This window comes from Symphodus melops, assembly GCF_947650265.1.
Source record: "Symphodus melops genome assembly, contig: scaffold_298, whole genome shotgun sequence".
NCBI lineage: Eukaryota > Metazoa > Chordata > Actinopteri > Labriformes > Labridae > Symphodus > Symphodus melops.
Window position 1 is genome coordinate 17,501 of NW_027636529.1, and position 14,466 is coordinate 31,966.

At 44.0% G+C, this 14,466-nt stretch overlaps 1 protein-coding gene across 1 annotated transcript in view; it reads right to left on the minus strand.

Annotated features, from left to right (window-relative positions):
• The window catches only part of LOC306819393 (ryanodine receptor 2-like), a 30,452-nt gene extending 15,992 nt beyond the window's left edge, over positions 1-14,460 (minus strand). The window contains exons 1-10 of the mRNA XM_079373190.1: positions 14,376-14,460; positions 8,735-8,862; positions 8,312-8,504; positions 8,032-8,114; positions 7,745-7,902; positions 7,583-7,670; positions 7,350-7,442; positions 7,074-7,244; positions 4,235-4,294; positions 3,996-4,130 (exon numbers count right to left, since the gene is read on the minus strand). Coding sequence (XP_079229316.1) covers positions 3,996-4,130; positions 4,235-4,294; positions 7,074-7,244; positions 7,350-7,442; positions 7,583-7,670; positions 7,745-7,902; positions 8,032-8,114; positions 8,312-8,504; positions 8,735-8,767 — 1,014 coding nt within the window. The 5' untranslated portion in view covers positions 8,768-8,862; positions 14,376-14,460. The remainder of the gene's footprint in view (positions 1-3,995; positions 4,131-4,234; positions 4,295-7,073; positions 7,245-7,349; positions 7,443-7,582; positions 7,671-7,744; positions 7,903-8,031; positions 8,115-8,311; positions 8,505-8,734; positions 8,863-14,375) is intronic.
• Between the last annotated feature and the right edge of the window lie 6 nt (positions 14,461-14,466).

The window sequence follows — 14,466 nt, forward strand, 5'->3', positions numbered from 1 at the left end:
TGAGCGTCAGACAGGTGAGCGTCAGACAGGTGATGTTCAGACAGGTGAGCGCCAGACAGGTGAGCGTCAGACAGGTGAGCTTCAGACAGGTGATGTTCAGACAGGTGAGCGTCAGACAGGTGAGCTTCAGACAGGTGAGCATCAGACAGGTGATGTTCAGACAGGTGAGCGTCAGACAGGTGAGCGTCAGACAGGTGAGCGTCAGACAGGTGATGTTCAGACAGGTGAGCGTCAGACAGGTGAGCTTCAGACAGGTGAGCGTCAGACAGGTGAGCTTCAGACAGGTGAGCGTCAGACAGGTGAGCTTCAGACAGGTGAGCGTCAGACAGGTGAGCGTCAGACAGGTGAGCTTCAGACAGGTGAGCGTCAGACAGGTGAGCTTCAGACAGGTGAGCTTCAGACAGGTGAGCGTCAGACAGGTGAGCTTCAGACAGGTGAGCGTCAGACAGGTGAGCTTCAGACAGGTGAGCTTCAGACAGGTGAGCGTCAGACAGGTGAGCTTCAGACAGGTGATGTTCAGACAGGTGAGCGTCAGACAGGTGATGTTCAGACAGGTGAGCGTCAGACAGGTGAGCGTCAGACAGGTGATGTTCAGACAGGTGAGCGCCAGACAGGTGAGCGTCAGACAGGTGAGCTTCAGACAGGTGATGTTCAGACAGGTGAGCGTCAGACAGGTGAGCGTCAGACAGGTGAGCTTCAGACAGGTGAGCTTCAGACAGGTGAGCATCAGACAGGTGATGTTCAGACAGGTGAGCGTCAGACAGGTGAGCGTCAGACAGGTGAGCGTCAGACAGGTGATGTTCAGACAGGTGAGCGTCAGACAGGTGAGCTTCAGACAGGTGAGCGTCAGACAGGTGAGCTTCAGACAGGTGAGCGTCAGACAGGTGAGCTTCAGACAGGTGAGCTTCAGACAGGTGAGCGTCAGACAGGTGAGCGTCAGACAGGTGATGTTCAGACAGGTGAGCGCCAGACAGGTGAGCTTCAGACAGGTGAGCTTCAGACAGGTGATGTTCAGACAGGTGAGCGTCAGACAGGTGAGCGTCAGACAGGTGATGTTCAGACAGGTGAGCTTCAGACAGGTGAGCGTCAGACAGGTGATGTTCAGACAGGTGAGCGTCAGACAGGTGAGCGTCAGACACATGAGCTTCAGACAGGTGAGCTTCAGACAGGTGAGCGTCAGACAGGTGATGTTCAGACAGGTGAGCGTCAGACAGGTGAGCTTCAGACAGGTGAGCGTCAGACAGGTGATGTTCAGACAGGTGAGCGCCAGACAGGTGAGCGTCAGACAGGTGAGCTTCAGACAGGTGAGCTTCAGACAGGTGAGCGTCAGACAGGTGAGATTCAGACAGGTGAGCGTCAGACAGGTGAGCTTCAGACAGGTGAGCTTCAGACAGGTGATGTTCAGACAGGTGAGCGTCAGACAGGTGAGCGTCAGACAGGTGAGCGTCAGACAGGTGAGCTTCAGACAGGTGAGCGTCAGACAGGTGATGTTCAGACAGGTGAGCGTCAGACAGGTGAGCTTCAGACAGGTGAGCTTCAGACAGGTGAGCGTCAGACAGGTGATGTTCAGACAGGTGAGCTTCAGACAGGTGATGTTCAGACAGGTGAGCGCCAGACAGGTGAGCGTCAGACAGGTGAGCTTCAGACAGGTGATGTTCAGACAGGTGAGCGTCAGACAGGTGAGCGTCAGACAGGTGAGCTTCAGACAGGTGAGCTTCAGACAGGTGATGTTCAGACAGGTGAGCGTCAGACAGGTGAGCGTCAGACAGGTGAGCTTCAGACAGGTGAGCTTCAGACAGGTGAGCGTCAGACAGGTGATGTTCAGACAGGTGAGCGTCAGACAGGTGAGCTTCAGACAGGTGAGCGTCAGACAGGTGATGTTCAGACAGGTGAGTGCCAGATAGGTGAGCGTCAGACAGGTGAGCGTCAGACAGGTGAGCTTCAGACAGGTGAGCTTCAGACAGGTGAGCATCAGACAGGTGATGTTCAGACAGGTGAGCGTCAGACAGGTGAGCGTCAGACAGGTGATGTTCAGACAGGTGAGCGTCAGACAGGTGAGCGTCAGACAGGTGAGCGTCAGACAGGTGAGCGTCAGACAGGTGAGCTTCAGACAGGTGAGCGTCAGACAGGTGAGCTTCAGACAGGTGAGCGTCAGACAGGTGAGCGTCAGACAGGTGAGCGTCAGACAGGTGAGAGTCAGACAGGTGATGTTCAGACAGGTGAGCTTCAGACAGGTGAGCGTCAGACAGGTGATGTTCAGACAGGTGAGCTTCAGACAGGTGATGTTCAGACAGGTGAGCGTCAGACAGGTGATGTTCAGACAGGTGAGCGTCAGACAGGTGAGCGTCAGACAGGTGAGCTTCAGACAGGTGATGTTCAGACAGGTGAGCGTCAGACAGGTGATGTTCAGACAGGTGAGCTTCAGACAGGTGAGCGTCAGACAGGTGATGTTCAGACAGGTGAGCTTCAGACAGGTGAGCGTCAGACAGGTGATGTTCAGACAGGTGAGCGTCAGACAGGTGAGCTTCAGACAGGTGAGCGTCAGACAGGTGATGTTCAGACAGGTGAGTGTCAGATAGGTGAGCGTCAGACAGGTGAGCGTCAGACAGGTGAGCTTCAGACAGGTGAGCTTCAGACAGGTGAGCGTCAGACAGGTGAGCTTCAGACAGGTGAGCTTCAGACAGGTGATGTTCAGACAGGTGAGCGTCAGACAGGTGAGCGTCAGACAGGTGAGCTTCAGACAGGTGAGCTTCAGACAGGTGAGCGTCAGACAGGTGAGCTTCAGACAGGTGAGCTTCAGACAGGTGAGCGTCAGACAGGTGAGCTTCAGACAGGTGAGCTTCAGACAGGTGATGTTCAGACAGGTGAGCGTCAGACAGGTGAGCGTCAGACAGGTGAGCGTCAGACAGGTGAGCTTCAGACAGGTGAGCGTCAGACAGGTGATGTTCAGACAGGTGAGCGTCAGACAGGTGAGCGTCAGACAGGTGAGCTTCAGACAGGTGATGTTCAGACAGGTGAGCGTCAGACAGGTGAGCTTCAGACAGGTGAGCGTCAGACAGGTGATGTTCAGACAGGTGAGTGCCAGATAGGTGAGCGTCAGACAGGTGAGCGTCAGACAGGTGAGCTTCAGACAGGTGAGCTTCAGACAGGTGAGCATCAGACAGGTGATGTTCAGACAGGTGAGCGTCAGACAGGTGAGCGTCAGACAGGTGATGTTCAGACAGGTGAGCGTCAGACAGGTGAGCGTCAGACAGGTGAGCGTCAGACAGGTGATGTTCAGACAGGTGAGCGTCAGACAGGTGAGCTTCAGACAGGTGAGCGTCAGACAGGTGAGCTTCAGACAGGTGAGCGTCAGACAGGTGAGCGTCAGACAGGTGATGTTCAGACAGGTGAGCTTCAGACAGGTGAGCGTCAGACAGGTGATGTTCAGACAGGTGAGCTTCAGACAGGTGATGTTCAGACAGGTGAGCGTCAGACAGGTGATGTTCAGACAGGTGAGCGTCAGACAGGTGAGCGTCAGACAGGTGAGCTTCAGACAGGTGATGTTCAGACAGGTGAGCGTCAGACAGGTGATGTTCAGACAGGTGAGCTTCAGACAGGTGAGCGTCAGACAGGTGATGTTCAGACAGGTGAGCGTCAGACAGGTGAGCGTCAGACAGGTGAGCTTCAGACAGGTGAGCTTCAGACAGGTGAGCGTCAGACAGGTGAGCGTCAGACAGGTGAGCTTCAGACAGGTGAGCGTCAGACAGGTGAGCGTCAGACAAGTGATGTTCAGACAGGTGAGCGTCAGACAGGTGATGTTCAGACAGGTGCACCTGAGGAGTGAGTTTCCTTCCTGCATGCTGCTCAGGAAAGGTTGCTCAACCAATAAACACCTTTTCCAACTGGATCCTGTTTGCTGTTTAAAGCTGATCTTCTTCAGCAAAAGAAAAATATTGTCCAAACATGTGCAGACGTACACACACAAAACACAAACACTCACACACGTTACACACCTGGTCCAGGTGAAAGAGAACATGAGCGATGTCCAGCACTCGGTCCACAGTCCTCTCAGGATCAGAAGAGTCCTCCTGGTGGTTTGGTAGATCTCTGTACAGAGCCATCTGCCAGCGGATTGCCGGGTCCTCCAGCTTCAGGAGAAACAGATATAATAAATATAAAGAGGGTCGGGCTTAAGGTTATAGATCATATATTGATCTACAGTGAGATCACTTCATCCAGTGGAGACTGTCACCTTCCCCTGGAGATGGAGGTTGTTCCTGATGTTCTCTCTGACTTCCTCCTCGGTGTCTTTCTGTCACATCCCAAAAACATCCCACGTTATCAAGCATGTTAGCAAACATGTTACATGTTATTAGTAATGTCAGCAAACATGTTACATGTTATTAGTAATGTCAGCAAACATGTTACATGTTATTAGTAATGTCAGCAAACATGTTACATGTTATTAGTAATGTCAGCAAACATGTTGCATGTTATTAGTAATGTCAGCAAACATGTTACATGTTATTAGTAATGTCAGCAAACATGTTACATGTTATTAGTAATGTCAGCAAACATGTTACATGTTATTAGTAATGTCAGCAAACATGTTGCATGTTATTAGTAATGTCAGCAAACATGTTGCATGTTATTAGTAATGTCAGCAAACATGTTACATGTTATTAGTAATGTCAGCAAACATTTTACATGTTATTAGTAATGTCAGCAAACATGTTACATGTTATTAGTAATGTCAGCAAACATGTTGCATGTTATTAATAATGTCAGCAAACATGTTACATGTTATTAGTAATGTCAGCAAACATGTTACATGTTATTAGTAATGTCAGCAAACATGTTACATGTTATTAGTAATGTCAGCAAACATGTTACATGTTATTAGTAATGTCAGCAAACATGTTGCATGTTATTAGTAATGTCAGCAAACATGTTACATGTTATTAGTAATGTCAGCAAACATGTTACATGTTATTAGTAATGTCAGCAAACATGTTACATGTTATTAGTAATGTCAGCAAACATGTTACATGTTATTAGTAATGTCAGCAAACATGTTGCATGTTATTAGTAATGTCAGCAAACATGTTGCATGTTATTAGTAATGTCAGCAAACATGTTACATGTTATTAGTAATGTCAGCAAACATTTTACATGTTATTAGTAATGTCAGCAAACATGTTACATGTTATTAGTAATGTCAGCAAACATGTTGCATGTTATTAGTAATGTCAGCAAACATGTTACATGTTATTAGTAATGTCAGCAAACATGTTGCATGTTATTAGTAATGTCAGCAAACATGTTACATGTTATTAGTAATGTCAGCAAACATGTTACATGTTATTAGTAATGTCAGCAAACATGTTACATGTTATTAGTAATGTCAGCAAACATGTTACATGTTATTAGTAATGTCAGCAAACATGTTGCATGTTATTAGTAATGTCAGCAAACATGTTACATGTTATTAGTAATGTCAGCAAACATGTTGCATGTTATTAGTTATGTCAGCAAACATGTTCGCAAACATGCTGTTAAACATGTTATTAGTCATGTCATTAAACATGTTAGAACTCATGTGATTAAACATTATTAATCATGTCATTAAACATGTTATTGATCATTTCATTATACATGTTTTTACACATGTTACAAATCATCGTTAATAAACCTGATGTTATTAAACATGTTATTAAACCTGATCTAATAATTACTGTCTGAAAGTGCTGCCTCCAAAGAATTGGCTTTATTTTGGCTGCCTCAAATGGAAGAAAGGTTCCCGAGGTTATAATTATAATGTAATAATTCATGTTATTAAACATGTTATTAAACATGATGTTATTAAACATGATGTTATTAAACATGTTATTAAATCTGATGTTACTAAACATGTTATTAAACATGTTATTAAACCTGATGTTATTAAACATGTTATTAAATCTGATGTTACTAAACATGTTATTAAACATGTTATTAAACCTGATGTTATTAAACATGTTATTAAACCTGATGTTATTAAACCTGATGTTATTTAACATGCTATTAAACATGTTGTTAAACGTGTTATTAAACATGTTATTAAACCTGATGTTACTAAACATGTTATTAAACATGTTATTAAATCTGATGTTATTAAACATGTTATTAAATCTGATGTTATTAAACATGTTATTAAATCTGATGTTACTAAACATGCTATTAAACATGTTATTAAACATGATGTTATTAAACATGTTATTAAATCTGATGTTATTAAACATGTTATTAAATCTGATGTTATTAAACCTGATGTTATTAAACATGTTGTTAAACGTGTTATTAAACATGTTATTAAACCTGATGTTACTAAACATGTTATTAAACATGTTATTAAATCTGATGTTATTAAACATGTTATTAAATCTGATGTTATTAAGCATGTTATTAAATCTGATGTTACTAAACATGTTATTAAACATGTTATTAAACATGATGTTATTAAACATGTTATTAAACCTGATGTTACTAAACATGGTATTAAACATGTTATTAAACCTGATGTTATTAAACATGTTATTAAACCTGATGTTACTAAACATGTTATTAAACATGTTATTAAACCTGATGTTACTAAACATGTTATTAAATCTGATGTTACTAAACATGGTATTAAACATGTTATTAAACCTGATGTTATTAAACATGTTATTAAACCTGATGTTACTAAACATGTTATTAAACATGTTATTAAACCTGATGTTACTAAACATGTTATTAAACATGTTATTAAATCTGATGTTATTCAACATGTTATTAAACATGTTGTTAAACGTGTTATTAAACATGTTATTAAACCTGATGTTACTAAGCATGTTATTAAATCTGATGTTACTAAACATGTTATTAAACATGTTATTAAATCTGATGTTACTAAACATGTTATTAAATCTGATGTTATTAAACATGTTATTAAATCTGATGTTATTAAACATGTTATTAATGATGTTATTACACATGTAATTAATCATGTTTGTAAACTGGATGTTATTTAACATGACGTTATTAAACGTCACTTACTCAAATACTCTCACCTGGTTGAACCTGTTCTTGGCGAGGGCGATGAGCTCATGTTCTCCAGGTGCACAGGTGTTTAGGCCAACAGGAAGCAGACGTTTCAGAGTGGCTACAATCAAACTCGTCTGCATCGAGTATCGATCGCCCTTCCTCTTCATCTTCTTCCTCTCCTGGTCCGACACGATGCCCTGAGACGACACACTGGTGTGATTCACCCATTCTTAGCTTTAAGTTTATCATGTTATCATATGTGTGTTTAAATATAGCGAGAGATGAGACATGAACCTTCTGACCTTTGACATCTTACACTTGGTGTCTGTGATGAGGAACGACATGTTGTTGATCTCGTTCTGCACCACAAAGTTCTGCTCCTCCCTCTTAAAGTTCTGAACACACAGCACAGAGCAGGCTTATGATTACAATGAATTATCAATGAATATTTATCAACGCTGTGTTAATAAAGAAATAAAAACAGTTTTGAACTAAAGCATGTGAATAGGAACGCTTTGATCCTAAGCGATCTTACGTGAGATTTCGCCCAGAAGATAAAAACCTCGGCCACCATACGGAACAGATTCTCAGCCTCCGGACTAGACTCCTTCAGCCAGTGAGCCCTAACACAACACCACATATAAGTCCATACTCTGTGATGTCAGTGTTTATATTGTCCAATCAGAAAACGGTGTACCTGTTGTAGTCGACAAATCGTATGAGCAGGGGGTAGAAGGCGTACAAGTCTCTGACCAGCACGGTGAATTGATCCATGATGAGGAGCTCTGTCTCCGACATCTCCCCGCGTCCCTCCGCCCGACTCTGCTCCTCGTCCAGAAGGACCACAGCCGCTTTCTGTACAATTACAAAGACATCAAGCTTTATTTAAACAAACATACATTCAGTATGAAGCTTTCACTCTACAGCTGCTGTATTTCAGATTTAACATAAATGTTGAGAGAGTTTAAAGCAGGTGAGACTCACCTTTTTCAGTTTATCCATGAGAGGCAGGAAGTGAGTCTTTAACAGCTCAGGTTTAGCTTTACTGATGATTGGCTGAGAGAACACTGAGGAGGAGGAGGAGGAGGAGGAGGAGAGGTGTTGAGAGTTGCCATGGGAGGAGAAGTGAGGAGGATTACCAAGAAAGAAGAGGAACAGACAAGAGAATCAACAATTTCAAACATTTTCTACAAACACAAGGCTTTTTCCTCTCATACTGTAAAAAGATGATCAATGAAGCAGGTGTGTGATGTGAGTTGGTTACCAGCCAGCCTCTTCATCCAGGTGCCCTCGTCGACGCCCAGGTTGTTGTAGATGATCTTCAGGATGTTCCCCAGCAGAGAGTTCATATGGTCAGAGGTGACTGATGTGCAACAAGTGTCACACCTGTCCAGTTGACTCTCTACTCCGTGCTCCCACCAGTGAGACATGTAGCTGCACAGCATGGGCAGCACCACCTACAGGCACAAAACAACATTACACATCTGTACAGTTAAACTTAAATTACACTACACTATGATTATCCCAAAAATAGTGAGACACATAGCTGCATAGAACAGCACCACCTTCAGGCAGAGAAGCAGTTGTTCTCAGGGTAAACAGTCAGACAGCCTGATGTAAAGGAAACCTTTGTTCACAGTTTAATTAACGTTCAACATGAATATGAAGTCTTTAGTAATGATTTGACCTCCATGACGTGAGGCATCTGGTTGTATCTCATGCCCGACTCTGCCAGCTCTAAGATCTCCTCCAGAGACTTCTCCAGGTTAGGGACCAGCGGACAAACATCCTCCACTTGCTCAGGTAGACCCGGAGCTAGGGGGGGGGGTAATAAAGTGTAATTAAGTGTAACTTGTACAGAGCTCAAAGACTTGATTTACAAATCAAATAGTCGTAGTGTGTACCTGCAGTACTGTTGTAGTGTGTACCTGTTGTGTCGTTGTAGTGTGTACCTGTTGTGTCATTGTAGTGTGTACCTGTTGTGTCATTGTAGTGTGTACCTGTTGTGTCATTGTAGTGTGTACCTGTTGTGTCGTTGTAGTGTGTACCTGTTGTGTCGCTGTAGTGTGTACCTGTTGTGTCGCTGTAGTGTGTACCTGTTTTGTCGTTGTAGTGTGTACCTGTTGTGTCGTTGTAGTGTGTACCTGTTGTGTCATTGTAGTGTGTACCTGTTGTGTCGTTGTAGTGTGTACCTGTTGTGTCGCTGTAGTGTGTACCTGTTGTGTCGTTGTAGTGTGTACCTGTTGTGTCGTTGTAGTGTGTACCTGTTGTGTCGTTGTAGTGTGTACCTGTTGTGTCGCTGTAGTGTGTACCTGTTGTGTCGTTGTAGTGTGTACCTGTTGTGTCATTGTAGTGTGTACCTGTTGTGTCGTTGTAGTGTGTACCTGTTGTGTCGTTGTAGTGTGTACCTGTTGTGTCGCTGTAGTGTGTACCTGTTTTGTCGCTGTAGTGTGTACCTGTTGTGTCGTTGTAGTGTGTACCTGTTGTGTCATTGTAGTGTGTACCTGTTGTGTCATTGTAGTGTGTACCTGTTGTGTCATTGTAGTGTGTACCTGTTGTGTCACTGTAGTGTGTACCTGTTGTGTCATTGTAGTGTGTACCTGTTGTGTCGTTGTAGTGTGTACCTGTTGTGTCATTGTAGTGTGTACCTGTTTTGTCGTTGTAGTGTGTACCTGTTTTGTCGTTGTAGTGTGTACCTGTTGTGTCATTGTAGTGTGTACCTGTTGTGTCGTTGTAGTGTGTACCTGTTGTGTCATTGTAGTGTGTACCTGTTTTGTCATTGTAGTGTGTACCTGTTTTGTCGTTGTAGTGTGTACCTGTTGTGTCACTGTAGTGTGTACCTGTTGTGTCATTGTAGTGTGCACCTGTTGTGTCGCTGTAGTGTGTACTTGTTGTGTCGCTGTAGTGTGTACCTGTTGTGTCATTGTAGTGTGTACCTGTTGTATCATTGTAGTGTGTACCTGTTGTGTCGCTGTAGTGTGTACCTGTTGTGTCATTGTAGTGTGTACCTGTTGTATCATTGTAGTGTGTACCTGTTGTGTCGCTGTAGTGTGTACCTGTTGTGTCGCTGTAGTGTGTACCTGTTGTGTCGTTGTAGTGTGTAACTGTTGTGTCGTTGTAGTGTGTACCTGTTGTGTCGTTGTAGTGTGTAACTGTTGTGTTGCTGTAGTGTGTACCTGTTCTGTCGCTGTAGTGTGTACCTGTTGTGTCATTGTAGTGTGTACCTGTTGTGTCGTTGTAGTGTGTACCTGTTATGTCGTTGTAGTGTGCACCTGTTGTGTCATTGTTGTGTGTACCTGTTGTGTCGTTGTAGTGTGTACCTGTTGTGTCGTTGTAGTGTGTACCTGTTGTGTTGCTGTAGTGTGTACCTGTTCTGTCGTTGTAGTGTGTACCTGTTGTGTCGTTGTACCTGTTGTGTCATTGTAGTGTGTACCTGTTGTGTCATTGTAGTGTGCACCTGTTGTGTCATTGTAGTGTGTACCTGTTGTGTCGTTGTAGTGTGTACCTGTTGTGTTGCTGTAGTGTGTACCTGTTCTGTCGTTGTAGTGTGTACCTGTTGTGTCGTTGTACCTGTTGTGTCATTGTAGTGTGTACCTGTTGTGTCATTGTAGTGTGTACCTGTTGTGTCATTGTAGTGTGTACCTGTTGTGTCGCTGTACCTGTTGTGTCATTGGAGTGTGTACCTGTTGTGTCATTGTAGTGTGTACCTGTTGTGTCATTGTAGTGTGTACCTGTTGTGTCGCTGTACTGTGTACCTGTTGTGTCGTTGTAGTGTGTACCTGTTGTGTCGTTGTAGTGTGTACCTGTTGTGTCGCTGTAGTATGTACCTGTTGTGTTGCTGTAGTGTGTACCTGTTTTGTCGCTGTAGTGTGTACCTGTTTTGTCGTTGTAGTGTGTACCTGTTGTGTCATTGTAGTGTGTACCTGTTTTGTCGTTGTAGTGTGTACCTGTTTTGTCGTTGTAGTGTGTACCTGTTTTGTCGCTGTAGTGTGTACCTGTTGTGTCGCTGTAGTATGTACCTGTTGTGTCACTGTAGTGTGTACCTGTTGTGTCGCTGTAGTGTGTACCTGTTGTGTCGCTGTAGTGTGTACCTGTTGTGTCGCTGTAGTGTGTACCTGTTGTGTCGCTGTAGTGTGTACCTGTTTTGTCGCTGTAGTGTGTACCTGTTGTGTCGCTGTAGTGTGTACCTGTTGTGTCGCTGTAGTGTGTACCTGTTGTGTCGCTGTAGTGTGTACCTGTTTTGTCGTTGTAGTGTGTACCTGTTGTGTCATTGTAGTGTGTACCTGTTTTGTCGTTGTAGTGTGTACCTGTTGTGTCGCTGTAGTGTGTACCTGTTTTGTCATTGTAGTGTGTACCTGTTGTGTCGTTGTAGTGTGTACCTGTTGTGTCGCTGTAGTGTGTACCTGTTTTGTCGTTGTAGTGTGTACCTGTTGTGTTGCTGTAGTGTGTACCTGTTATCATTGTAGTGTGTACCTGTTGTGTCATTGTAGTGTGTACCTGTTGTGTCGCTGTAGTGTGTACCTGTTTTGTCGTTGTAGTGTGTACCTGTTGTGTCACTGTAGTGTGTACCTGTTGTCATTGTAGTGTGTACCTGTTTTGTCATTGTAGTGTGTACCTGTTGTGTCATTGTAGTGTGTACCTGTTGTGTCATTGTAGTGTGTACCTGTTTTGTCGTTGTAGTGTGTACCTGTTGTGTCGCTGTAGTGTGTACCTGTTTTGTCGTTGTAGTGTGTACCTGTTGTGTCGCTGTAGTGTGTACCTGTTTTGTCGTTGTAGTGTGTACCTGTTGTGTTGCTGTAGTGTGTACCTGTTGTCATTGTAGTGTGTACCTGTTGTCATTGTAGTGTGTACCTGTTGTGTCATTGTAGTGTGTACCTGTTTTGTCGCTGTAGTGTGTACCTGTTGTGTCGCTGTAGTGTGTACCTGTTTTGTCGTTGTAGTGTGTACCTGTTGTGTCGCTGTAGTGTGTACCTGTTTTGTCGTTGTAGTGTGTACCTGTTGTGTTGCTGTAGTGTGTACCTGTTGTCATTGTAGTGTGTACCTGTTGTGTCATTGTAGTGTGTACCTGTTGTGTCGCTGTAGTGTGTACCTGTTTTGTCGCTGTAGTGTGTACCTGTTGTGTCGCTGTAGTGTGTACCTGTTTTGTCGTTGTAGTGTGTACCTGTTTTGTCGTTGTAGTGTGTACCTGTTGTGTCATTGTAGTGTGCACCTGTTGTGTCGCTGTAGTGTGTACCTGTTGTGTCGTTGTAGTGTGTACCTGTTGTATCATTGTAGTGTGTACCTGTTGTGTCGCTGTAGTGTGTACCTGTTGTGTCGCTGTAGTGTGTACCTGTTGTGTCGTTGTAGTGTGTAACTGTTGTGTCGTTGTAGTGTGTACCTGTTGTAGTGTTGTAGTGTGTACCTGTTGTGTCGTTGTAGTGTGTACCTGTTGTGTTGCTGTAGTGTGTACCTGTTCTGTCGTTGTAGTGTGTACCTGTTGTGTCGTTGTACCTGTTGTGTCATTGTAGTGTGTACCTGTTGTGTCATTGTAGTGTGTACCTGTTGTGTCATTGTAGTGTGTACCTGTTGTGTCGCTGTACCTGTTGTGTCATTGTAGTGTGCACCTGTTGTGTCGCTGTAGTGTGTACCTGTTGTGTCGCTGTAGTGTGTACCTGTTGTGTCATTGTAGTGTGTACCTGTTGTGTCATTGTAGTGTGTACCTGTTGTGTCGCTGTAGTGTGTACCTGTTGTGTCGCTGTAGTGTGTACCTGTTGTGTCATTGTAGTGTGTACCTGTTTTGTCGTTGTAGTGTGTACCTGTTGTGTCGCTGTAGTGTGTACCTGTTTTGTCGCTGTAGTGTGTACCTGTTGTGTCGCTGTAGTGTGTACCTGTTTTGTCGTTGTAGTGTGTACCTGTTGTGTCATTGTAGTGTGTACCTGTTTTGTCGCTGTAGTGTGTACCTGTTGTGTCGCTGTAGTGTGTACCTGTTGTGTCGCTGTAGCGTGTACCTGTTTTGTTGTTGTAGTGTGTACCTGATGTGTCATTGTAGTGTGTACCTGTTTTGTCGTTGTAGTGTGTACCTGTTGTGTCGCTGTAGTGTGTACCTGTTTTGTCGTTGTAGTGTGTAACCTGTTGTGTCGTTGTAGTGTGTACCTGTTGTGTCGCTGTAGTGTGTACCTGTTTTGTCGTTGTAGTGTGTACCTGTTGTGTCATTGTAGTGTGCACCTGTTGTGTCACTGTAGTGTGTACCTGTTTTGTCGTTGTAGTGTGTACCTGTTGTGTTGCTGTAGTGTGTACCTGTTGTCATTGTAGTGTGTACCTGTTGTGTCATTGTAGTGTGTACCTGTTGTGTCGCTGTAGTGTGTACCTGTTTTGTCGTTGTAGTGTGTACCTGTTGTGTTGCTGTAGTGTGTACCTGTTGTCATTGTAGTGTGTACCTGTTGTGTCGCTGTAGTGTGTACCTGTTGTGTCGTTGTAGTGTGTACCTGTTGTGTCATTGTAGTGTGTACCTGTTGTGTCGCTGTAGTGTGTACCTGTTTTGTCGCTGTAGTGTGTACCTGTTGTGTCGCTGTAGTGTGTACCTGTTTTGTCGTTGTAGTGTGTACCTGTTGTGTCACTGTAGTGTGTACCTGTTGTGTCATTGTAGTGTGTACCTGTTGTGTCGTTGTAGTGTGTACCTGTTGTGTCATTGTAGTGTGTACCTGTTTTGTCGTTGTAGTGTGTACCTGTTTTGTCGTTGTAGTGTGTACCTGTTTTGTCGTTGTAGTGTGTACCTGTTGTGTCATTGTAGTGTGCACCTGTTGTGTCACTGTATTGTGTACCTGTTTTGTCATTGTAGTGTGTACCTGTTTTGTCGTTGTAGTGTGTACCTGTTTTGTCGTTGTAGTGTGTACCTGTTTTGTCGTTGTAGTGTGTACCTGTTTTGTCGTTGTAGTGTGTACCTGTTGTGTCATTGTAGTGTGTACCTGTTGTGTCATTGTAGTGTGTACCTGTTGTGTCGTTGTAGTGTGTACCTGTTGTGTCACTGTAGTGTGTACCTGTTGTGTCGTTGTAGTGTGTACCTGTTTTGTCGTTGTAGTGTGTACCTGTTTTGTCGTTGTAGTGTGTACCTGTTGTGTCGCTGTAGTGTGTACCTGTTTTGTCGTTGTAGTGTGTACCTGTTTTGTCGTTGTAGTGTGTACCTGTTTTGTCGTTGTAGTGTGTACCTGTTTTGCCGTTGTAGTGTGTACCTGTTGTGTCGCTGTAGTGTGTACCTGTTTTGTCGTTGTAGTGTGTACCTGTTTTGTCGTTGTAGTGTGTACCTGTTTTGCCGTTGTAGTGTGTACTTGTTGTGTCGTTGTAGTGTGTACCTGTTGTGTCACTGTGTGCTCCGTTGTTGTAAATGGAGAAACTGTTGAACTTGTTGATGTGCGGCTCGAGGAAAGCAACAGGAAACGCTAC